The sequence below is a fragment of the Melospiza georgiana genome, chromosome 4 (genome assembly GCF_028018845.1).
Source record: "Melospiza georgiana isolate bMelGeo1 chromosome 4, bMelGeo1.pri, whole genome shotgun sequence".
NCBI lineage: Eukaryota > Metazoa > Chordata > Aves > Passeriformes > Passerellidae > Melospiza > Melospiza georgiana.
Window position 1 is genome coordinate 54885379 of NC_080433.1, and position 27387 is coordinate 54912765.

General features: G+C 36.4%; 1 protein-coding gene across 1 annotated transcript in view; it reads right to left on the reverse strand.

Moving 5' to 3' along the window:
* Positions 1–1174: 1174 nt before the first annotated feature.
* Positions 1175–27387, reverse strand: part of BMT2 (base methyltransferase of 25S rRNA 2 homolog) — a 29510-nt gene continuing 3297 nt past the window's right edge. The window contains exons 2-5 of the mRNA XM_058023461.1: positions 18276–18417; positions 10113–10286; positions 6611–6725; positions 1175–3333 (exon numbers count right to left, since the gene is read on the reverse strand). Of these exons, the coding sequence (XP_057879444.1) occupies positions 2704–3333; positions 6611–6725; positions 10113–10286; positions 18276–18417 (1061 nt within the window). The 3' untranslated portion in view covers positions 1175–2703. The remainder of the gene's footprint in view (positions 3334–6610; positions 6726–10112; positions 10287–18275; positions 18418–27387) is intronic.

The window sequence follows — 27387 nt, forward strand, 5'->3', positions numbered from 1 at the left end:
TCAAATTTTTTTTAATAAATGTGCTTTGTTCACAAAAGTAGTGACATAAAAGACAACAGAGATGCCAACACATGTTTTCTTCTTTTTCTTCTCCAGCACCCTGCACAGTCATAATTTTCAAATATTTCATAACCTAGAAATAATATTCTTGCACCAAAGCCAAATATACAACAACTCCTGATATCACCACTTTATAATTAAGGGAAATGTAGGTATTTATGTAAATCACACTTTCCTCCTTCACCACCATCTACTGTCCCTTGTGAAAAAAAAACAATACAAACCAAACAAAAAACCAAAAAAACAAAAAAAAACCCAAAAAAAAAAAAAAACCCCAAAAAAACAAAAACAAAAAAACCCAAAAAAACAAAACACCCCACAAAACCAAATAACCAATAAACCCACTTTGGGCATTCAGAATGATCAGCAAGAAAACCAAGCTGTTATCAATCTCAGGTCCCTAAACCACAATGTTGTCACCAACCTCTCAAAAAGGATTAAACTTTAAACCTTAGTATTTAAGCTATTTTGGGGGGGTAAATCTTGATCTGAATTGCACTTCTTGGTGTATGAATCACAAACCAATTTACACTAATCAATGCCAACATATGTTTGATGGTGTACTGTTTCTAACAGAGTATCAGTTAAAATATTATGTATACTTTGAAGAATGCACTTACTAACCTCCCATAAAGAGCTGAATTTACAGCAGCAATATTTTAACATGAGCACTGCTGGAACCAGTGGTTAATTGGGAAGAAAGGCTTTCAATGACAAACATTTGAATGAAAATACTAAAAGCCAATTTTGAAGCCATTGTGTACTTCATTAGAGAAGTATTCTCTGTAACAAAAAATAGCAAGTGAACCATGACTCTTGTATGTCTAACCTTAATTCTTTTTTTCTTTTTACACATCACAGTATAATTGCTTGGTTTGTATAACTCTATCATTCAGATTGAATAATAAATTTGAATTAGGAATTTGGGAATGCTTTAAAGTTAAGAAGAGACAAAAAGCTTATGTTAAAAAATACAGCACCACAGTCCAGATCACAACTGAGTGTAAGCTGGACCAATGTGATTACTCTATGTAGGAAATACTATAAAAGAAAAACAGGTAGGACAAACTGTGACACATTCAGTGCAAAACTTCAATGGAAGGAGTAAGTTTCATTTTTGTAGCAATGTAAACCCCACACTACAACTTCAATTTATCTAGCAACTTTCATATTATAAATAAAAGGTGGCAGTTTAATGGAAGATATTTCATCTTGTAAGATCATAATAGCCTGAGAAACTGTATTAGTATTTTTTTACCAATTTTCAGAAGTCCAAAATAAATCATGATCTGGCACCTAGTTATAATCATTTACAACTAGGCACTTACATATAGATTTAAGAGCCTAACATCCAAATCTGAAAATTCTGGCCATTATTTTTAAATGGAGGAAAACCTAAGCTAAACTAATAATGAATCCTCTTTTTTAACCACTGAACAGAATTTATTTTTCCTGCAAAAATTCACAGGTTCACTACACAAGTTAAAAACTTAATAGATGTAAAAATGGATGTTTAATCTCTTTACAGTGCAGACCAATTTTCAGTCAGCTATGGAGTTTTTATTTAACTGAACAGAAGTCAGCTGGGTCCTAATAAGCAAACAAAAAGCATGTGTTAAATTCTTGTGTGTGGTCTGAATTACATGGCTTTATGCAAATATGTGTATCCTTGAAAAACCTGTAGAGTTATGTTCCTTCTTACAAAATCAGTTTGTAGACCCTGGCTAACTTAGGTCTACAAATAAGGACAGTTCATGAAAAAGCTGTTTCTTTTTAAAATGCATAAATAATTTACTTTTAAAAAAAGACAAAACCCACTCTGTCCCCCAAAAAACCCAGTTGGAAAAGAATACAGAACACCATAGCTGGGCAAATACTGATACACATTAGTGCTTGTATACTCATAAAACTGCAAAACATATTCCAGCTTTGAAGTGAAACATAATTGTCTAGACGTACCATACTCCTCTGGGGGAAAAGCCTCTTCAGAAATTGCTATTTATGCAATGAAATTACACAGTATGTAGAACTATGGATGCATATATTCCAGTGTTTTGGTGTCACGTCACAAGGGCTGCAATAAACATAAAGTCAAATGTGCAAGCATTATTGTTTCTTCAGCCCAGGCTTAACCAGAGTGAAATAAATTTTGGAAGAAAAAAAGTTTTGTTCCATAATTAAGAAAGGACATTTGCAATCAAGTGTCTTAACCTATCTGCACATTTAATTAAAGTGCAAATTATTTCTTCCTACATATACTTCTCAGAAGCCCACCAACTCCAGTGCCTTAAGCTCAACCACATTGAGTTAAAATACTGAAACAACATTTAACAAATTAAATAGAATTCACACTTCACAGCACTAAAGAAAAGAATGGTACCTTTCTGGAAAAAAAAAATAGTGATACAAATCTAAAGAAAGTAACAGCAATTTATGCTATGACATGAGTCATTTGCATAAAACTTGTATTTTTTCACTTTCATACAAGAATAAATTTTAAAATTCAAAGTAGAAAAAAATAGCAAACTCTGTAAACCTTTGCATTTTCTTTATGCAAACCATTTTTTCTGTGTTGAGCCCACGTTAGTATAGCAAAATTAGTTAAGCAAGAAGTTTGAGTGAAAGGGCATTTCAACGACTACATTAACTCAGAAGCAATATAGGATCTTCTAGCTCATAGAAAGGAATAGAACTAGACTGGCTTTCTCCAGAGTCTGAGTCATAGGGAGCATCAGGCAGCTCCATAAAACCGTAAGCTAGCTGTTCATCCTCTGTGTCTGAGCGAACGTAGCAGGCAGTGCTGGAGTACTCCTCATCCTCTATACTGTTGAAATCCTGTGGGATATACAACATCCCTGGGTAGTTCCTGCTAACTAAGTCACTTGTTGTTTGCAGGGAAGTTTTCCTAAATGCCATCAGGTGCATGTGAGAAAACTTGGAATACTTGAAGCGTTTAAAACCCAAGGACTCTATGGCAATTTTCCAGCTTTTCATCATCATGGCCCGGCGATTCTGATGAGATGAATCAGGAGTTATTACAAGCAATAAGCCATTTAATACCAGAAGTTCATGTGCCTTCTTGCAGCATATCCATCGTTGATAGGGTGATGGAAAGTAAGAAAGAAGGAGTGAGAAAACGACAACGTGGAACAGTTCTCCAGGTAGAGAATCAATGGGATTTTTCAGTTGCTTAAGAAAGGCATCTATAGCATCTTGTGCCAGTTGAAGAGGTTGCTGAATTTGAAGATTTAGGAAGTCACATTTGTATACGCTCTGGTGGAGTGACAAAAACAGAAAACCAAATATCAAGGTTAGTTTAAAGAGCAAATACAACCAAAATCCACAGAAAAATAAATTATTCCCTTAAAACTGATTGTTCAGAGTGACGTGCTAACTTTACTCAAGAGTAAATTTTACTAACTTTACTTAAAGAGTTAAAAAGTTAATGGTCACACATATACAGTTGAAAAAAACCAATTTAGGCTGCAAGTATTTCTGAGTAGAGGAGAAACACAAATTAGTAATGCAGAAATAATGTTAAAGACAATTTCAGGACTAAGGTATGTTTCAAGTGGAATCTGTAAATCAACTTAGGACAAATCTGCTACTGAACTTTTGATATGCAAGTCTTGAACTAATGTTTAAGTCCTCACAGACACTAAAAGAATAGTTATCAGTGCATGTACTGACATTTAAGAACACAAACCTACTTATGTGGATAATTTGCACAGATATTTCACACAATATTCTGAGTTGGAAGGGACCCTCAAGTATCGATATATATATTCTAATTTTTAACTCCAGTACCCTTCCACCTCTTTTTTACTTTTTTTTTTTGTCTCAGACTATATTTACTCCAAGACAGCATCTGCTGCACACGCCAGTCTCAGTTTCTATCCTCCTACCATCTAATAATGCATGTTTCCCTCAGTGTACTTTACCCCAGGACACCAGAAAGTGAGTGCATGCTGCTTAACTAAAGAAAATATTAATCTTTACTTGGTAAGCATTTTCCCTCTCTCTCAAAACCCATCAATGGAAATATATTTCCATATTCAACAGTTTGCATTCTCTGTATGTGAAACAGAGATTCTAAAACTTTTGAAGACATTTATCCTTTAGTTACGTAACTCACATTTCAGTTCCCTTCCTTGTATTTCCACAATTATATCCTTCTTATTCCTCCAAATTAATTCAAGTATTACTCAGCTACTTAGTCTATATCCAAAGCATTTCTATATGAAGGTGGATGACATTTTTTTATTAAGGAAAGAACTATTTAACCCTCTGATCAACATTATTTAAGAAACTGGCTTTGTAAGAAGCCTCTGTGCTTCAATTTGTTTTAGAAGATACTTTAGGGTCTCACCTAAGAAATCTGCTAAATCAGAAATTTTTACCAGTTTATTTTCTTTTCAGCTTTTACCACAACTTCTCAAAATAATTTTTTCAAGTCAGGAGATGACATTAACTACCATAATTAACTTCTGGTTGTTATTCCAAAACCCTTAAATCAGCCCAGGCAACTTCTGGCCTTAAGAGATAAATTTATTCAGAAGGTTATGGTGCTGATGCAGCTCAAAGAGGAGTCATCTTCAGTACATCAGGGCTCATTAATTCTGTTTTGGAGGTAGGACGAAGCTTATTCTAGCAGATGCATTTGACTGCTCACACTCTACTCCCTGTCCCTCCAAGAACACTTGCTAGCCAGGCTTCAAGGTGCCCTGAGCAAACCAAAGGATCCAAGATAATCAAAGATGTTGGTGCCCTGAGACAGGCCCAGAGCAAGCATGTGTGTCACCACTTGCACATTAGCACTCTGGGAGCTCCTCCCATGAAGCTGTGGTACTAACCATGTCAGACAACCAGAAATCAATTATCTTATTGTTCCCTTCTGCTGGGAGAGAATCTAAAGAACTGGTTAGTACACAGAAATTGCATATGTTCCTCCATTAATTCCACTTTTAAGAGTGGAAGTTACTTTTTCAGGACTTCTCCCAATAAAGGTTTTGGTCACTGCACATTTAAATCGATTTTCATGAGAAGACATGTAGCTTTCTTAGGAAAGCAGAACAACAGACTAGTAGACAGAAAAATATTAAACAGGCATACTCAAAAAATAATGTTTAGGTTCAACTCATATAATGTTAGGTACCTGCCATTATAGTCACTGGAGAATTAGTCAATACACAGTGACCCAATTCACCTCACCATCAAAGAACAGCAGATATTTAGGTTTGGCTATTTCTAGTAGATCTTCACTGACTGTAATTAGAACTTAGAACCTGAGATGTAGACACTGAGGATCTGTGTATCATAGCTAGAAATTCACTTGCCATGCATTACCATTTTAAATGCCACAGGCTCCCATTTCAGTGGCATGTGTCTTTTTTACCTCCTGTGTCATGCCCAACAGCCCTTTACAGTGCTACAGCCTCCAAAGTGGTGGAAAGTAATCATGATGCCTGTGTTTCAAATTAGGCAAGACAAAATCTACTCAAAGTTTGTGTTTTAGACAGAACTAACATTGAATTGCTTTTGAAAGCAATTTATCAGGCTCAAATTTTTAAAGAATCTTTCAGTATCTCTCAGCATATATGTAAAAATACAAATGAGGTGTTAATGGACTAAATATGGCAACAACAACAAACTACCAGGCATTTAGCATGTAAATCACACTGCAACAAATAAGAGAACATTACTTTCCAGTTAACTGTATTTTTTCACCTGTACACTTCTTTTCACGTCTCCACTTCTAAAGAAGGTTACCTTAGGCCACAGATTTTAATAGAGCCTGATTTTTAACTGGAAGTAGTCAAGGTGTGTATAGTCAAATGCTTTTCTGTTTTTTCTCAGAAATGTATTTCTGTGTCTTTTTTAAAAATATTTATTCCACTTTATCCTTTTGCATGGTTGATAAATGCAATTAGTGCTGACAGAAGTTGGGTCAAGAGCAAAAGACAGAAAGAAGATATGATTACAGCAGAATTCAGGCATTTGAGAACCTTACTGCCTAGGGAAAATGAAGTAATTTACCCCAAATATGCTGATAAATTTGTCCTCTGGATTTTGGAAGCTCAAAAATATTTCTAGCAATAAACATAAATGCTCCCTTATAGTGCACGTCTGAATACTAAATCTCCCCAGAAAAACTCGCCAAATACAGTCACTGATCACTTCCTTCTGTCAGTGAATGCAGCTTCTGAGAAGCTCTTGCCTAAGCACAAGCCTACTTAATTGTTATTTATACCTTTTAAGATCCAAGGATTCATCTGAAATATCGTTAAAAGATGGCTACTAAAATTTTCAGATTTTAAAGATTAATAATGCCATTATAAAGGCATGGTTCTGGGAAAAAAATTGTATTTTTAAAAGAAAACACAACTAGGACTTTAGAGCCTGTTCATGGAAAAGGATGTAGTGTTTAGTTCCTACTAAAGCAAATATTTAAAAAGTGTGTAAGTATTAAACATACTCTTTTAGAGTTATTTTGAGGCATTCCACAAATTTGAGGATCAAGTTTATACTAAATACAGCAAACATTACATACCTCAACAGCTGGAACAATGTCTATGCCAACTGTCAGAAATTCTTCAAACTTCAGAAATGGATTAAAGCAGCTACCAACATCAAGTAATCTGATCTTCCCCAGGGAGTGAAGGAACCTAAGAAGCAGTGAGAATTAAGTTTTATCAAATGTAACTTTTAAAGCTGTATTCTGAGTTACAATTTCAGGTAATTAATACAAAAGATTCTCAGGGAACACCACAGTAGTGAGTGATAGAAGTGAATGCCTTACTTCAATTGCTGAGTTACCTGAAGAACCAAGATCCATCAATAAAAGCAGGTGGCCCTCAAGCAGAAGAGTTTTGTTCAGAGAAGGTGCAATAACTATGCACTTTTGCACTTGTAGCAAGTAAATAAAGTGGCAAATTGTGTGTCTACTAGACAGACTCTCATAATGTTTTGGGTTCTCACTTAACTTTTTGTAGTATTTACTGATTTTGAAGTCACACTAGACACCAGAATTAAAGTTTCATGAGTTGAAAAGGGAAACAGACAACAACTACATAAACAGCACCATTTACAGGGTTGCAATCTAAAAAAATTCCATGATGATTTGTAACATCTTGGAATATCCAAAATCCATTAACAGAGGCAAACAAAGTCAGCTTTCACAGGGACTTCACAAAGATGAGAATGCTAATAACATTTCAAAAATAAAATGTTTTTTGCTTCAAGTTTCTGTAGCCAAAACCAACTGGCATCTCCAAAATGTAACTTGTCATGTTTCTGGGAAAGGCTCAGCCCTGGAGAGACAGATAACTGCAAAAAACTTTCAGAAACAGAGGTGCAGGGCCAATGCAGTAAAACCAAGCCATGGCTATACTCATAGCAACAACAAAGCAGAAAGGAAAGAAAAGCCTCTAAGCAGCAGTAAGAGATCTGGGCTCCTTCTAGATTCCCAGTAACCTACCAGAGAGAGGATGTTGGAAAAGCAAGATAAAACATCTTGTTGCATTTGGCAAAATAATGGCAAATTTAAACATTTTGCTTTTGCATAGAACAGAAGATATCCAGGGCACACTTCTCTCAAAATACCACCATGACCAAGGCAAAGAGTGCAATAATTACCTTTAAGCTAAAGCTGCAAACATTACCAAGCTGCCTCCTAAGTCAAACAGTACTGAGCGAGTGTACAGAATGAAGATGAAAGCAACAATTTTTCCAGACTTGGAACAGGAATTTGGATACTGTGTAGGCAGATCCTAGTAGCCATAAATCACAAACATGGTTGGAAGTCAAATCAGAGATCTTTTCCCACATAAGGGTAGTTTGTGGTTTCTCAGACCAGTGTATCTCCTTGTCTAGCAAATGGAGGCACTAATGGCAGATCCCTCCTCACTCAAACACAAAAATGTATGCCTGCATGAATGCTTACATTATATATGAGCGTCTAATATGGTATCATCAAATCAATGGACACATGGGACCACAGGAAGTATAACAAGAGGAAACTGGATACTACGGTGCAGAGAGGACTTCCCATGAAAAAGAGAGAGCCTCTAGAGATCTAAACATGTTCCCTTTAAAGTGTTCAATGAAATACTCATACAGATTGAAATGCAGCAGCAAATCCCAGAAGCCTCTAATTTCCAGGACAGTCACTTCACCTATGGTACAGAGAAAAGATCACTATGATGCATTCTGTCTTCCTATTTACAAAAACGGCCTTATTTATATATATTTATAAATTACTTGAGAGAGGATTATATGTGGGATGAACAGAATTATTGTCTTCACACCTACCAGAGTAAAACAAAGAGTCACAGGCTTAGTCATACCGACAGACAACCCCACACTGTTGTAGTGCTACATGACCAGAATGGAGTGACAGTGTTTGAACACTGTGTGGGTTCCCCGTATCCCCTGTACCAACTTTCAGACTTCACTACAGAGCAGTGAAGCTACATGCTAAAGCATTTCAGGAGAGATCTCTGTTTTATGTAATACACAATCCATTTTCTTTCTGATAAACTCTGTAATTTCTTCTGCAAGGCATCAAGAAAAAAAAAAAAAGGAATTTTGATTTCTCTGGGCAGTAACTTAGACCAGTTATGCCTTGTTGTTCAAGGTCTATATGGCTACTAAGAACTTACTACCATTTGTAGCTTACTCAGGTAGATATTATAAAACCTGCCTTTGCCAGGTATGTCTTACGAGGTGTGTATATTTTTAAACTTCTGAGAATGAAAATAAAAATCATCAGTACTCACTATACTAACAAATACTTTAAAATAATTTATAAAACTTCTCTATTAACTCCTTTCTGTACACATTATAACAAAAGGGAAGGCAACAAACAACTGGTAGCAAGAAAGCAGGTGAAGTTAGCTCTGCAACAGCCACTATTACCTGCAGAAAGTATGGAGACAGAGATCAAAGAGAGACCAAAGAGATGCAAAGAGAGAACCAATGCTTTATCCTGACAATGCCTCCCACTGCTAGAAAGCTTTAAAGTAAATATGATCATCAAACCTATTGATTTAAACAAACATGAGAGACACAGAAGACACCAGCTCCTAAGGACAGACATAGCTACTAATAACATTTAGTAACATGTCATTCTTTCCCTAACTTATCCTACACCTAGCTTGAAGTAAGTGCTGATCACAGCAGACATGCTACAATAAAGGAAAAAATCTCTTTACACAATAGAAAAAACACTACTGCAGGAAGTTCTAAGAACTAAACTATAAAGAATATTAAACAATTAATAAGTATAACTTTTATAGATTCTATGCTTATGCATTCATTATTTCACTCTACTTGCAAAATATGAATTTTTTTCCATCACACATGAATAGTCACAAACATGACACATTATTTAGGAAAAAAAACGGAGGGTGGGACTTCAGAAATAATAAAGTTGGTCTTGGATACCAAAAATAAAATTCTTGCTTGAGTGAAGGTCACAAACAAAATTAAAACTGTTGTTTGGAAAATACCTCAAGGATACTACAAGTTCTGCAGAGCCAGTCATCAGAAAGCTAGTACATTAAAAGTTAAGGGTTGTAATTCCAAATTGCTTTTGAAGTGTGTAATTGGAATCAAGAGTTTCTCTGCAATTATTTATGAAGAGAAAGTTTTAAGTACTCTGATATTTACATTTGGCACTTAGTACTTACATAAGCAATTGACTTTTCAACAGTGCTGAACAGCCATTAGATTCTAACTTAATTAACATCTCCCTTATTTCACCTCAAGGTTTAATACAAATTGCACTGCACACCAATGACATACTAAAGTGAAATTGCTTTAGCACTAAAATGAAGATGACTAAGTTGTCATTCTCAAGCAATTTTTTATGGCATTCACCAAAATGCCATAAAACATAAACAGCTCTTGAAATGTATATATTCACATGAAAATTGCCTTTCTTAGCTATTAAAAATAAATCAGACTGATCGAACATGTTCTGGGGAAAGGACATCAGGGTAAGTTTTAACACTCAAAAAAGGGGAAAAAAAGTCAAAACATGTAAAACTTACTCTTCTGTCACAGCTTCATGATTTGTCAAGCCAAAGTTTGGCAAAGGATCTTCAATCTTGGGAGTCTGAGGAACATTTAAAGCTGGAGTGGTTTTAGAAGCAAGAAGTGCTCTTTTTTCATCTTTCTCAAGTGCTTTTCTTTTTCCACCATTCTGAAAATATTCTCGGCAGACACTGAAAAGACAAAAAGAAAAATTCCCCAGGAAAACTGAATGCTCTTGTTAGTCACTATTACAGCTAAGATACATACCAGAGGGTTAAGAGATCAAGTGCTGTCAACTTTTAAACAAATTTGAGTTTTATTTCAAATTTGGTAAATCAACTTTAAAAAAAGATGTGATACATCCAACAGTATGAGTGGTGGGTTGGTGGGTTTTTTCCCCCCAAATTATGCCATAAGTCACAGCTGAGTATACATTTAAGTTTTTTTTTTATCTGGATAGACATTTAGAGTAAGACAGCAGAATTCTTGTCAGAACATCACAGAAGGTAAACTTCAGCTCAGTTCTCCAGTACAGTGCAAAGAGTTATGAACTAGCTCCCTGTCAACACAAGGTTTTGAAATGTGTTTCTTGCTGGCACATAAACTAGGGGAAAAGAAACCTAATCCAGATTTATGCACAAACTTACATTTTCATTTTAATTGAGTTTGACTGGACATTTTTAAAGTAACAGACAGCAGCTGTATTCCTGTCAAAGACTTATTTTAGCTTTCAGTTTTTCCCCATATTTACTCATTCTTCTTATAGGAACTAGAACAAAATAATTAATCATGCTTGAACAGAAATATTAGCCAGTTTAAAGAAATTAATGTTACAAAAGAAGTTAAACAGCACTTGTGTTCTTCAATCAGTAGTCAGCATTAGTGAATGAGAAGCAAGCACTGTGTTTGAGAAAACTGAATTTCATCCACAAAATATAACTGGAAAAAATTGTTGCTGTGAAATTTAAAAGCCAGATTCACCCTGCACAATTCATATAAATTAAATCTGCCATCCAAGTATTTGCAAGAAAATTTCAACAGAAATAACCCTTGTTTGAATAATCTTTTGTGAACAACTCATTTTTATGGTGCTTTCTTGAAATTCACACCATTTTCCTCTACCAAAACTGCAGAAGTTTGAAGGAACATTCCACAAAAAGTAAATTCAATTGTAGTTTAATAATATCTTATACAAAGCAGGAACAAGATAATGACACTCCACATCAAAGATTTAAGGATGGACACATTGGTAAAATGGTGCATTTAAATCACAAATAGTGACAAAGACTTGGAATACACACGGCTAATCTAAGGTTTGGTGATACTTTAGACATCAAATTACCCAGTCTCTTCATCACATAAGATGTGAAGGACAACAAAAAAAAAAAGTCATTGGAGTGGCACTGAGTTTCTTAGATGGAAACATACACAAACAGGCACAGTTAGAAATAACTTTACCCCAAGATAGGTAGGAAAGAAGTGCCTTGAGTCAGAAATTCTGTGTAATCACAGAATGGGTCAGGTTAGAAGGGACCTCAGAGGGTCATCTGATCCAAGCTTCCTGCTCAATTAGTGTCATCCCAGAGCACATGGCACAGGACTGCATCCAGAGGGTTCTGGAATATTTTCAGTGAGGAAGATTCTACCTTTCTGTGCAGTTTGTTCCAGTGCTCAGTCACCTGCAGAGCAAAGAACTTCTTCCTCCGTTTCAGGTAGAACTTCTGTGTATTAGTTTCTGCCTGTTGCCTTTTGTCCCACTGGCTGGCATGACCAAGCAGAGCCTGGATCCACCCTCCCTTCAGATATTGATAGACATTGATGAGGTCTCCTCTCCATTGTCTCTTCTTGAGATTGAACTGGCCCAAATCCCTCAGCCTTTCCTCATAAGACAGATGCTTCAGTCTAGGTTGCAATACTACCAGACATACAGACTGCAAAATTATAGCAACTTCACCCATTAGAGGCTGCACATATGGAAAGACAACAACTCTAAAACTAAGTATAACAAGCCAGTCACTTAGCAGGAAAAAGATTTTAAGGAGATCAATAAACAAATGAGAACACCAGAAAAAAACACTTGCATTACTGCTGGTATCCTAATTAAAGTGTATTTTACACATTGTATTATTTATTTATAAGCATATGATCAATTTAGAACTATTTAGTTCTGTGTATCAATTAGTCAAAGAAATGAAACTTGAAAAGAAAAAAATTTTTGTCCATTTATCAGCTACTGCACCACTTTGTTAGCACCCTGTAGTCTCTATTCTCATTATGCATCTTAAAACATCCAGAATCAACAGCAGTTTAAGTAGTGTTGCTCTGACATGCAAGACATGAGAGAATTCTCAAGCTTGGAAGAATGTTTTCTTTTTCTTCTCAACTATTCATGTTATCAACCTTTTAATTCCCTAGAAGCTGGTATGAGCATGGGAGAACCACCTACTTGTAAAGTGCCAATTCATCTTGTCACTGAGAAGCCATTTCTTCCTCATTCTTGGTACTGATGCAAATGAGTGTTTCATCCATCTTTCTACCTCTAACCATGTCAACTGAGTTCTCATAATTCTGTATTTTTCATAACAGACCTTCCTCATTTGCACATAAGACACTACCAAGTTAACAACAAAGAGAAGCATCTCCTACTTTTTCATTTTCCCTGGTGGACAACTGGCCAATGCCACAGGAAGGCCCAAGAATGGATACAATTCTTCACGTTCAGATCCCAGGGTCTGCATACTGGTGCAGTACCACAGGGTACCAAGGAACCCCAGCCAAATCCACCAAATCCCAACAAAAAACCTCAGATCACACTGCACTTCCTAGCCACTGAGGGTTATCCTCCCTTTACACTTTTCTGATGTCACAGTCATTCTGGCATGATTCCTGCATGTTGTTGCCCTTTTGGCTCCTGAGCTCTCAGAGGAGCTGCCCATGTACTCCTCCTGCAGAAGTGACCTCCACACTTCCTGTGGGGCAGCAGCAAGCACACGGGCACTCACTGCACTGGCAGCTAGCAGAAATAGTGCACTCTGTAGTTTACCCCAAGGTAACGTGCTGATGCAGCCAGATGTTGAACTTCACAGCCATTAAAGCCATCACTGATCACCCTGGTTTTGAGTCTGCAGTTATAAAAGACTCTACATTTAACAACTGTCTCAAGTAAGAAACAGAGCATCTCAATTATCTACAAAGCAAAAATGAAGGAATCTGTAATTCTAAAATCTGACACAGCTCCATTTTTAACTGACAAACATTCAGTCTGTGATGACACAATATTAGCTCTACAATTAACACAACTGCTTGTGAAGAATTGTGCAATGTAAATGCTATCTGAGCTGACACTTGCTACAGTTCACACAAGCTGCAAAATAAATATTTCAGGTCTAAACTGTTTCAGTTTCCTAGGTGAGTGACACATTAGGTTTCTGGATGAAGTGTGAAGTTAATGTCTTTGCTTTAAAAAAGAAATAAAAAAATCAAATCTTTGTATTTCCTCAGTGAAACTAATTTTCTGCATCTCAAATATCAAATGATAAATAACCAGTTCCAGTTGACTCCCCTGCAGTCTGCCATTTGGGTTGGACACAAAGTGTCAGAAAAAGCCAATATGATACATATGATTTGTTAATCAAACATTCAACTGGCCATCGACCAGGAGCCCCAGCTCCCATTACGGTGCTGCTTTCCAGTATTTCATTCCCCAGTCCATCCTTACATCCAGGGTTGCCCCATCCCAGGTGCAGAATCTGGCACTTGTGTTTGTTAAAATTCATATAGTTTGTGATTGCCCAGCCCTCTAATTTGTTGAGGTTTCTCTGGAGAGCCTATCTGCATTCAAGGGAGTTAACAGCTCCTCACAATTTACTATCATTAGCAAACAATGTGTTTAACAGCAAAAAGTTAAGACTGTCATATATAAATGTGAACACTGAACATTGTCCTTTCCCATTTAAAATGGTTCCCCTCCTGCTGTTTCTTCCACCTTCCTCAGTTCCATTCTCCTTGCAGTGAATTGCTCAACTAATTGCAATCATCAAAAAAACCTGCAAAACAGTGTGGAAGGGACTTGCAAACACTCCTTCATTTAATCTTCCTATTAAACAGGATCAGCTTTCCAGTTCTAGCAGAGATCTGTTATTCTCAAAGATCCTCTAACAGATTACTTGGCCTTCTCTTCTTTTGACTAGACAGCTCCAGTTTCTACAAAAGAACACCAAGGCTTTTGTGGAAAAAATAGAAGGCTTTTGATAATTTCTTTATCTTTCTTGGAGTTGAGCTGCTGTTTGTTATTTTTTAAATGCAGTGGCCAAGGTGGTATTTTGGCTAAGAGCAATGCTAAATTAAGTCAGAGTAGTACTTTACATATCTTGTGGACAATCTCATTAACACACTTAAGTATGATATTTGCCTCTACTGCAAAAGCATCCCGTGACCACTTCATATTCAGTTTATGGCCTGCTTCAGAATCCAAAGAGTTTTTTGAAAGATTGACACAATCAATTATTCCCTGGCCTTTATTTGTAGAGCTGATATTTAATATAGTAGATAATGTCCAGTATAGTTTATAACTGCAATAATTTTAATTCTGCTCTCAGAGTGACAGTTCCTCTCTCTTTGGTCTCATTTCCAAATTTAATAAATACACTTTACTCTAGCAGACTGCTAATAAAAGTATTAATTAGTTATGGATACAGAAACACACTCTGACAGAATCCTTCTCAGTAAATCACATTTTTAAGATAAGCTTCTCACATCTATTCTTGGCAAATGTTTCCAAACAGTTCTGTACTCACCTGTCATTAATTTCATCAGAACTGTATTTCTTTACTCATTAAACAGTCAAAAGACTTTTTAAAAAAGTGCAGGTCTAGATAGTGTTTTGTCATGATAATTAGAAGATTTTATTTTTTTCTCTTTAAAAAAACCAGTCAAGTCAACACAAGTCTTAACACTGAGGCAAAAGCAACAGAAAGAAGCAAACCTGCTGGTCTGGCTTACTCTGTTCTAACTAAAACCAGAACAGGCTGGCATTCATTGTGTGTACAAAGGTTCACCAGCCTATCTATGCCAGCAAAAATCAAAGAGTTACAACAATTATTCAGAGTAAACACTACCCTAATATGTTTTAAGTTTTGTGTTGTAGTGTAAATGAAAGAGAAACAGAAGTGTTAATTTGCAAATATCACTTGCTACTCGCTTTCAATTTTCTAAATGTATATAAAGGAAGGAAGGAAGGAAGAAACAGCTGAGTGTTGCCCAGGCTTTTTACACCACCACTCAGGGGATCACAAATGTGGATCTGAAAGCAGATAAAGTTTTAACCCCTCTTCCCCCATCCCTCTCCCCACTTAAAAGTTCTGTAATGTGTTCCTGAAACAACAAACAAAATTGGCTCTATACAACTCAGCATATGGCCACCAGCACAGTCTATCAGGTACTGCTTTCCATTTTTTACAGTTTCTGGAGCCTGGATACATGTTCTTTAAATCAACACTAATGAAGAAGTAAAACAGTAAGTTTTATGTCATCCGGTTTAAGAGTTAATATCAGATTTTTTTCCCAGTGTCTTTAACAAAAAGGCTTTTGAAAGAAAAACAAAATTGTTATTCTTGATCCTGAGAAGCATGCATAGCTTCTCTAGTGATTATTCTATGCTATCTGATTTATTTAATCAGTTCCTAGGAGAATACAAGGAAAATGAAGGAAAGAACAAAAACTCAAAGTCTTTTGTACTTTTTTTTCCTTTTAACTAGTGGAAAAAACACTTCTCCGTTTCAGATCACTGAAAAGATCGTCCTTCAAGTTAAAACAAAACGCAGTCTCTTCTTTCTTCAGGAGACATACACGGGTGCTTCCAATCTATTTTCAGCACTCCACTCACAAATTAAAATTCATCTAATATGAAACAGCTACCTTCCTGCTGTCATGGTAACATAGTAATAAGCACTGAGCAAAAGCTTTCGCCTAAGTCTCAGGCCAAGCTCTCTTGCATGCAATTCTGCACCCGGGCACAAGGCGGAGTCACAGCAATGGGACCTGCCGCCTGTGTGGCACACACCTTGGCCCCGTCAGAGGGAACAAAAAATTGCAGAACAAAGTCAATCTGATATATTCTGGTATTTAGCAATCCAGGCCTCTGTATAATCTGAGAAATTAAAAGAACTCTCTCTTTTTCTACTAATGTAACGACTCCCAATCCCTTGAGTTTGCAAACTGAAAAGCTATTGCGCTTTATCTGAAGCTTTATACCAAGACAAAGCATTTTAGCATCTCTTAGTGGGTGGATTTTCTTCTTAATATGAGCTTAGGCTGCAAAGCCCAAATTGGACATTTACTTCAATGTTTACTTTGTAAGTGATCTATAACACAAACCAAGTGGGAGCCCCAAAACCTTCTATATATATGTCATCACTGTCCACAAGAAACATTATCCTGTCCTACAGGATAATGGACAAACTTGCCACAAGCTATATGCTTACTGCTTAGCTGAAATAAAAAGTAACACACAGCTCTATTTAAAATGTTTCAAATATTAGCTGACAATCAAATTGTAAGAAAATACCAAGCAATGTTCAATGGAATATGCCCTGGGTCCAGTACAACTAATTTTTTTACAGATAACCTGAACTGTGGGTTAGTTCCAGTTCCTCATAAATGATCTGAGAGTGATGCCAAATCAGGGCAGGGTGGGAGGAAGATGCTGCAAGAAACTGCACTATTAGAATTCAATATGATTCAAGGGAGTGTAATGTAGTAAAGAGAAATATAAGTACCAGCATTTCCACAGAAGTAAAGAATAGCACAAATACAAGTAAACAACTAGCAACTCAGGAAGCCTGGAACACAGAAATAGGCAGCAGGGGATCACAAAGGAGCAAAAGTCAGTGCCATGCCAATTACAAAAAAACCATACAAGCACACAAACAAAAGAACAAAACAAAAAAAAGCCAAACAAGACCCAAAACCAACAAAATATCAAACCCCCACCAAACAAAGTCAATAGCATAATGAGAGTCTACTACAATCTCAATAAAATCTATTTGATTTATCCCTGCAAAGCCATTGAAACCCTCAGTCCATTTTTGGGCTTAGTTCTTTATAACTGAGACACCTCTCATGTAATTGGGATACAGATACACAAAGCAGTCCACAAAGGTGTCTAGAAAGAAACACTTAGCTATGGCTTCTTTTTCTAAGCTAAAGAATAAAACATTGGCAAGTAAAGGAATGGTTTTCAAATATTTACCAGTCTATCACAGGGAAAAAACCTCAGCTTATTATTCCTTGCTCCATCTCCAGAAGCCACAGAAGAGCTTAAGCTGCCACCAAGATCAACAGTCTCACAGTCAATTCCCTCTTCTCTTTTTTGTTTCATGGGCTCAAGAGAATTTAAATTTAGCAATACCACATCTACTGCTCTTTGCTCAGCACTTTGCAACACTCACCTGCAGGAGCTACAGACTGGCACACCAGATTACTTTCTGGTTTTCTGAAGTCATTTCCTTCCCAATGGCAAGACCATTGATACATTCTCTTCCCATTTAAATCTCAGCAGCATTTTGTTTTATTCTGCTGTACAGATACTGTGGTATGTCTTGGATGCCAAGTGTATGCAGGAATTCTGAATGACCTCATTTCATGACTTGACGATTCAGATAGCCCAACAAAAACTGGATGTTTATGACTAATAGGAATTTTAGAGTTTCAAACACATTTAAAACAATTTTCACAGGGGTTAAAATCTGTCACAGGAGATTAAGAACTGAAAATTAAGCACCAGAGATCTGCATGTAGAGATCAAACACTATTATATGTACAAAACAAACCAAACCCCTGAAAATTAAACTTCAGTTACACTCATTGCATTTATTCAGCTTAGGTTCAGAAGCATGGAAAATTACTTCATAGATTTATCTGCAAACAGCTTCAGTATTTGAGAAAAAATAGTTTGCTGAAAATACTTCAAAAAAGGATCACCTAATAACAAAACACTTAAAAAGCTATTTCCTTAGTAAGCTGGAATACTAAGAAGGTATTTCTTTAAGAAAGCAATAAATTATTAATATGCTATAGGACAAATGTTAAATATTGGCAAAAAGTAAAAAACAATTAAGCTTTGCATTATAAATAATTGCAAGTAAAAGCGTGCAATTGCATGTTTCAAATACATTATTTACCTGCAACACCATTCAATTCGGCCTTCCCCTTCACAAGTTTTTGCCCAGTGATTATCTGCAAGGTTTTTCATTGCCACAGCATATTCACACAGCGTTTCCTCATCCTCACAGTGCTCACGCCAGATCTTATCAAAGTCTCCCACTAAACAAAACAAAACAAAAAAATTGCACATCAGATACAAAGTCTCTCATTATCTCCATGGCAAAATCCCCGTCCAGTTTAAACGTTACATAATGCACCAAGAGCTTACTTTACCTGCACATAACAAAAACAAATTCTCCTTTCTGTAGTCATAAACACAAAATTCCAAGTTTTGGGGTAGGAAGGGGCTGTCAGGTACTTGAGAAACTAGAAATATCAGTACATGGATTTTGTTCCATTTGTTCTGTGACATTAAGGTCCCTGGGAAGTTTTGCTTTCAGGTTTCTGTGCATGAGCATTTAACACGACAAAATTTTAGAAATGAAAGATTTAAAAGGTTCTGTTAGCATTCACATCCATGGCAAGTTCTGTAGGTGACATTACATGAAAAAGCCATGAAAGTTAAACCCACAGTATAGATTTCTTTGGGTATACTGCAAAAGAAATTCAAACTCTCATTGATTGCTGTCTAATCCAGCCAGGCCCAGTAAATTAGCATCTAGTACTGAAGAATCAAATCAACTATGATCAGGAAATCTCAGACAAATTCCTTTGCTGATCTCTCAGGACAGATCTATTTCCATGCTCCTCACCTCACTGAAAAGAAGTCTTGCAGGTTAAGTTCTGGCTCTTCAGAGTAATTAAACATTATGTTTTTCCTTGTTTGCTATTAAAGCATCCACTTCTCCTAGCCTGCTTTACATAATGCACTGCTAAAAAAACCCAAGATAAACACTAGCCCCATTTCCTATACAGCATGGAAACCCCTGGTGCCCAAAGAAAGATGCTTTCCTGGTATGATGTTCACTAATTTATTTTGTGTTTCTTAACCACAAATGTGGGTACATATCTAGAATATATGCCAATCTGCAGAATAAAAAATATGTACTGACTTTGAACTTACAAGCTAATACAGCTAAAAATAACTTTTCAAGAACACAGTTATATTTTAAGCTTTAACTTGGACAAACAACACACTTTTCACAACATGGTTCCATCTTGTAGCATCTTTGTATGAGAAGGAAATACTTTGAAAGCATAACAGCCATAACTTAATAATAAATGTCTGTTAAAGCCTGAAAGTAGCTTACAGTATGACCTGTCCTCACACCAGTAAGAGATTGCTGTTTCTAACACACTTATGGCAATTCCTTGGATGCATTTTGTTTCAATTAGCAGTAAATCAAGGGTTTTTTCCAGTGACAACCTTTTTATTTGTTCCCTCTTGTGCAAAGCAGCTACAATCCTCACCTCATTTGTCCTCTGCTTACAGAAAGACTGGCCCTGACGGACAAGTATAGATGTATACTTAAAAGATTTAAATCAACCATCCAGGTTACTCCCTACTTAGGTTTGGTTTAGGGATGTCATAGCAATTTTCAGAAATAAGCATCTAGTACACTTGTACAATCATCAAAGTGAGTCATGTTTAAAATTAGGTGTTTATACTCCCTAGTCTGAGATGGCATTTGAGATGGGAGTGGCCGAAATTTAATGTTACCAAAATGGGGAAGCTGTGCAAGAAATTATTCATTCTACTTGCTATTCAACAAGCATAGATGAGAAAGTTATTACACTGGAAAAAAAAAAAAAAGGTATAATACTGAATGACATCCCTCATTATTTTCCAAAGGATCCAAGTTCAGAGAGTATGCTTTATAAGAAATGGTATTAGCAAGGGCACCAGCTGACCACCAGAGCAGAGAAAACACCCAAGTTGCAGGCAAATCCCCACAGGGGGTTCCGCTAAAACCAGTGGGGCACTTTTCCAGAGCTTTCAGGAGAGCCTTCTGTAGAAACAAACATGCAGAACAGGACATACCCTACTGACAAAACAGTGCAGAACATGGCAGCAGTGACCTACCAGCACAGGGGGCAAAACAAACACAAGTCCTAGCAATCGAAGCACTAGCAAAGATCACTAGCAAAGTGATTCTCAAAAGCAAATTAATTCTGGTGCAGCTTAGACAGAGTGTTGCAGTCTCTCCAACACAATACTCTGAGTCCTGTGCATGCTCCAGACAGCTGTGAAATGCTTCAGTGACTTGCAGTTGCTAGAGACTTGTTTGAGTACGTGGCCGATGGGAAAGGTAAAAAGTAATCAATGAACACGTACTGAAGGAAAATATCACAAATAAAAAATCTGAAGTTTATTACTGTTCTTTTATTTCAATACTTCATCTGGTCTATCCTGAAGCAATTATTCTATTTTCAAATACCCCTTTTCCTTAAAGCTTAAGAAATAAGAGAATGGGAAAGAAGACATACGCAAAGACCAGATGTTCTTAACTAGCCTACCCTTAGCAACAGAAAATGCCTTCTAAGATCAAATCCTGCTCTCATAGCAGCTGCTCTGATTTCCTTCTGAACAAATCAGATTTGCACCAGTTCCTGGAAGTCAGATGAGAGTTAAAAGCATCCACAGATAAGGGGTCTTAAACTGAGATATACAGCAACAGACCCAGAGCTGACTACCAGCACACTGGGACGGGAACTTTGGGTTACAACAGAGCTGCCTATAAGAGTAACAGCATCTTGGCTCTGAGCTGACAAGAAAATAAAATTGAATTATACAGACCACGAGGAGAGAGATGCAGAACAAAAGTGAAAAATTCATCACAAAGTAATTCTGTCACACATCTTATATTAAGTTAGTTCTGTGAGCTCTTCTGGTTTATTTTCATTTACTAATACAGAGATACAGAAATTGTCTACATGGGACAGATGCAGCCCTGCTTTTGTATAAGGAGCACTGAAATAGAAGAAGGCAGATAAAACAAGGAGAGGACTTCCACAAGATCAAAACTGACAGAGGGAAGGTAAATATGGAACAATATGGAACAACCTCTGGCTGTTCCAATAATATGAGACAGAAAGCGCTGCTTAAAAGAAAAAAAAAAAAAGTTATTTCCTCATAAAATGTATAACTAAGCCTAAAGTTCATGAAGTTCATGTAGCTGGGCAAACTACAGGAAGAAAATCCATGACAAACACCATATTCAAAGATAAGATTTCTAACTCAGGAGCTCCTAGACCACAAAATCACAAAAAGACAGAACGGTAAAGCAAGCGCAGCAATACTCCAGCAGCATTTTTCACTTTTTCTTGTCTAAGCATCTGCTGTTTACCCACTGTCAATACTGATTTTGATATGATGCCCATTCCTCTGCTTCTTCGTGGATACAAGCTACAAACAACTGCAAATAATGGGTCATCTTAAGGCACTGGCACTGCTGTGCAGGGCCTTTCAAAGAGTCTGGCACCTAATTTCATTTGAGCAAGTAGCATGGCAGTGCATTGTTTTGCTGTGGTGTTTGCTCCCCCATACTTCAACATAGTGAGCTTTGAGAAGACACAAACAGGCACACCAGATATAGGAACTTGAAATCCATGCTCCAATCATGCTCCAATACTGACCTGAAGATGCAAACTGTCCTTCCTATCTATAAGAGATTATGAGACTTTTGATACCTATATGAGATTTTGAGATAGTGACTACAACCAGTCTTGAAGCATTCAATTTCAAAATGATATCCAGACAACAGAGAAGTTATGCATTAATTTTTTTCAATCAGTATATTATAATCCACTGTGCACTAATTTTTCAAGCAATACATTATAATCCAGGTTAATGCAAATATGGCATTAACACTATACTCTAGAGGTAAACATTTATTTATGAATCAATAAATTTTTGCTTATGTAACCAAATGGGCAGTAAAATATGCAGGAACATTTTATGACAAAACTAGTAGTTACTAGAAAAATAAGATCCATAAAGTCTTCTATTAAGTAATCGGTAACTGTAAATTAAACAGCAGTTTGTGGTAGGCAAATCTAATAAAATAAAAAGAAAAGAATCTTGGATCTTTGACCACATCCTAAAGTCAACATTTGATTTTGTGGATTAAACTTTTCATACTCATGACCATACCATAACATAAAGTAGAAGTTACACTTACCAACTACCCTTTTATGCAGTTTAAAACCTCTTTTGAGTGCTGAACCTTCAGAGATCTTCATGGACCTAAGATCTCCACCAAGGAGCAGATATGCCACTATCCCGCTGAACAGTGTGACTGGCAAAACTAGCTCACAACAGGGAGTTCCACACACCTCTCAAAGCACTATACCCATGCTATTTCAAAATTAATTAATGCTTGTTCTGTTTTATTCAGAATTACCTAGAAAACAAATAAATAACCTACTCTTCACCTTGAAAGTTAACTATTCCTTTAAAAACAAAAAAGGTCAAAGCCCACTGCTTCCTAGAATTCTGTCACTGAACAAGTGACTGATAGACTTGTTCTTCCTAACACAGCCTTTGCAGTAACAAAAATCCAATACTGCTTACCTAGAACAGATGAATCCTTCTAAGTAATTTCCACCCACATTAATATTGCCCACAGAGTATCCAAGTCATAACCCTGAACTCAACCACAGATGTATCAGCAGTTGCTGAATACTGTCACACAGAGAACAGGTCAGGCATGTACAAGTTATTTTTAAATGATCCTAATTACAAGATAATTTTAATTGTGGGTAACAGCAATAGAGACCAAATGTCAGCTGTAGCTTTTAACAACCAAAAATATTTTAAAAGAGAAGAATCATACAAAATTAGTAAGAACTCCCCTAGCTCTGCATCTATTTACAAGTCCTTATCAGAGGTTCTCAGAGCAGCATCAGAAGATCAGGTCTGCGATTCTTGGTGAGCCAAACCTACACTGTAATTCTTCTCTCCAGGTAGTCTGTTATTAAGGAAAAAAATTTAGCTTTCTTCCATCCCATTAAAAAAAATTGTTTCAAAAAGTAATTTATTTGTAGAGTGTTAAATTGAACTGTCATTTAAGGTGTGCTTATAAAATAAACAAAAAATAATTAGGCAGTTTTTCTTCAACTTCTGACAGAACAAATCATGTCAACTGGTATTTTAAGAAAACACAACCTTCTGTAATATAAAAGAAATAGAGCACAGTTCTGCTAAAGGCAGTATTTTTCATTTTGGAATGGGATGAAATCAAAACCAGCTGATTTGATAATTCTGTTTTATCAAGCTACACAGAAGTTATCACATAGAGTTGCAAAAATACTATCTGCACCTACAAGAAGGCATTTGTAATTACTATTTTCCATGAGTCCACTGGTGCTCTTTGGAAAAACAGTGCAGTCATCTCTACAATCTCAAAATTAACTACAGAATACTTTATCCATCAACAAACAAGACCTAGCATATCAAAAGTTAATTGGCACTGATACTGTGCATTTAAGTCTTCAGGTACAAGTAATGCAGGTTTAGATCTTAATCAACAACTTCCTCCAAAAAAAGAAATTAAAAAATAGTGACAATAATCTAAAAAACCCCTAAAAACCCCAGAAACAAACAAACAAACAAAAACCCCCCAACCTCATCCATCAAAAAACAAAACAAAACCCTCGAGAAAAAAGGGTAATTATTTCCTTCTGGGAAAATAAAATTCTCTCAATTCAAGGCAGCTTTAATTGGAAAAAAAAACCCCAACAAAAATAAACAAGCAAAAACAACAACAAAAAATAACCCTCCAAAACCCCCAAAATGCCCCAACACACCAAAACCCACCCCCAAGTGTTTAAGGGTTTGAAGTCTTCTACATACTGGTAGATAACTTAGTAATGTAGAAAGCCAGATTGAATCACTCCCTTTTCAATACCTTCATTCAACAATACACTGCCTTTCTATCTCCTCCTCTACCAGAACTCTGGCTCTGGTAGAAGAGAAAATAACCTCAATATATATAATAACAACAAAAGGCAAAACCAAAACAGACATGTTAGTATTTGCACAATATTAACATTGCCTTAATAAAAATTACTAAATTTTCTTAATGGTAAGAAGGAAACATATCCCCACAATTAAAAATTGCCCATGACAATGCTGGATAACTTTACATGACCAGCTTCTAGCCATAGCAATGCCTAGCAAGATTATTGAGGGTTTATTTAGTTTGTTGATGCAATGCACTGCAGAGTGAAAAGAATTGATCTCATTCTCATCCTCTTAAGATCACCTCTCACTTGCTGGAAACAGTAAACTAGCTTCTAGAACATGCTAAGCAGTAAATGAGGAAAGCAGTCCTACACTGTTCACTAGGCTAAAACCGAAACCAAATTCCTATTAACATCTGACAAAATTTCCTCATTAACACTGTAATTGAGATTTAGCTGCCCTGCTAATGTATGGATGCTGTGGCAATGATAAGAAAAATTAATTACATGAGGAATATCAGCAAATATTATGAAATTCATAATTTTCATTGTATACAAGATAAAATTACTGAACATCTGTCTTACTGAAAGCATATTCAGCACTCCTTGCAAACAACATTGGGTATTTTTGGCTTCTCTGTTTTCCAATTTTACACGTCTATATACAGAACATGAACTTCATCTTGGACAAAGTTCAAGCAGAGATAGTATTTTCCTTCTCATGTCTGACTAGTATTTGCTTCACATTTCTTAGGAGTTACCTCAACTATTTTAGAATAAAATATTTTTTAAAAAATCAAGCGCAAGAATCTAACTTTATCTCAGTACCAATGCTCCTCCCTTCAACTTGGATTTATTTGACCAAATGTGGATTTCTACATCTGGCCTCTCAGGTAAACTTCCTATCCATCTGTTCCCATGAAACAGACTCTGAGGCCCCAGCTGACACTTCAGCATCTACTGGAGGTCAGCTTAGATCACTCTGAAGAATAATTTGTGTCTCTGATCTGCTATAAATCTCTGATGGCCATCACAGAAACAGCATGGATGTGACAGTTTAAGCAATTACTGCCCCCAGGTGTTGGATCTACTCTTCTGGAAACTTCATTCCTCTCCTCTTTCCCAAACCTGACTTTCTGGGATGGACTATGTGCTGTACCTTAACACAGCCAACACAGACATGAACATGTCAACACAAGCTACTGATTTTGGTAATTTTTGCAAATTCAGGAGCTAAACTTATGCTGATGCACAGGTACAGATTTCATTATGCTGACCCTGTAACAGGAACACCATCTTCCCTGCCAGAGCAGCAAAGGAGCAGGGAAGGTGTCACAGACCTGTCTGTTCAGTGAGTGCAAGCAAATGCTGTAGCCAGAACTTTTCAAATTTACAGGCTAGTAAATGACAGTACTAATTAAACCCTCCAAAATGTAAATCTTATGTGATTTCTAATGAAATCCTTGTTGCAAAACTGTGGTGTGCAAACTGTAAGGCCAATTATACCTCAATGCTCATGTCATAAACTAGAATCAGTTTTCATTTTAATTAAATAAAATTTAGTTTCTATTGCTGAAAAATTCAACAGTTATTATTACAAAAGTCTTCCTCTTCCAAGAAATTATTTCAAGTGGTAAAACACAAATTAATACCTTGAAAACTTCAGTTTATTTCTACTGTAAATCAGTCATATTTAACAAAAAGGAGTAACAACTATCAACTTATCGTGTAGAGTTCAATGACAAAGTTTTTCCTGTCCTGTGAAAAATGACACCATTTCAAAATGTTTCCTGTTGCACATTAGGAAGAACTTAAGCTCTCTCACGGTTTTTCATGAAAAACATGAGATGAAGAGACCATTAAACAACTGAGTTCAGAACAACCCTTCTGTCTAAATGTCTGAACCACTTACCTACTCGGGTTACTTATTATCATCAGGCAGGGTCCTGTAAATTTTCCCTGATTTTCTGAAAAAACCTTTTAAAAAGTTCCCTTTCTTTGATGTTTCAACAAATACTTCTTTTAAGGAATCAAACTGCCACCTAGAAGTGTTTTTGTCAGCTTCTGTGATGTGGTAACTAGTAACAGGACAAACAACATTTCTGTGTGATTCTCTAAGCCTCAGCATCCTTAGCAGGCATATGTTAGGAGAAATGAACTATTTTAGTGAACACACAGGAAAACATTTCAAAAAATACCTTTACAGATACCTCAGCAATTTTTTTCACTTGTACTTCTTATAGAGTTTTAAGGGAAAAGTAGTCTTGTAAATCATCTTTCAGACTACACACAGAACCATCTATAACTGAGGCTCGTGCTACAGAGAAAACGTTTACTTGATAAATACAGCTCTGCATGACTACAAAGGTAATAAACAACTGAGAGAAAAACAGGATGCCTCTGTATCAGGGGAAGGGATTTTTATCCCAGCAGAAATTGAACCTATTTAGTTACTACAAGCAATTGGAAGCGAACAAACATACATCACATAGCAGATGTTCAGCAGATCTTGTGCAGCTCCTCAGGAACCACTAAATCAGCTTTTCCAGGTCTGTCTGTCTGTCTGTCAGGCTCAACACAATCAGCCTGCATGCAGCATATGAAACATTCGTGCAACCCATGCAACACGCTCCAGCCCGTGGCTGCAGGTGCCCAGAGATGCACTGAGGAAAGCTCTGTGAAACTCAGGGTCACCTGGGGCACCGAGCAACAGAACCAACAGGAAGCAACGAAATCAAACACTGGTTTTGCCCCGTCTCCATGTAGTAACAGAAATTCAAACATTATGGAAAATCCTAATTTCTATACTTTCTAAATGCTTGTGTCAAGCATCCAGAACCACTGTGAAACTCTGATAAGTGAATAACTCACTACTTGAGAGCAGTTTCAGCTTTCGGATTTTACTGTGGTGTGTAAAATAATAAAGATTAAATTACTCTGTTTGAATAGGAATCAGGAATACAACTAAAAAATCCCATGAGCTTTATACTAATTAGAGAGACTCCTAAGTGAACATGTTACATCTCAGAGCTATTCTCACTTAATGTTTTCTTTATTATGAGAAAGTTTATAGGCTAACCTCAGGAATTATGTTTATTTTTAGGAACTATTACATAAGTACTGTTTCTCTATCAATACCTATTAAGAAGAAACAACTTCTTAATGGTTTGCTGATTTAGTTGACACATTCACTCAGTGTGGATAAGAACCAACCACTTTAATTTA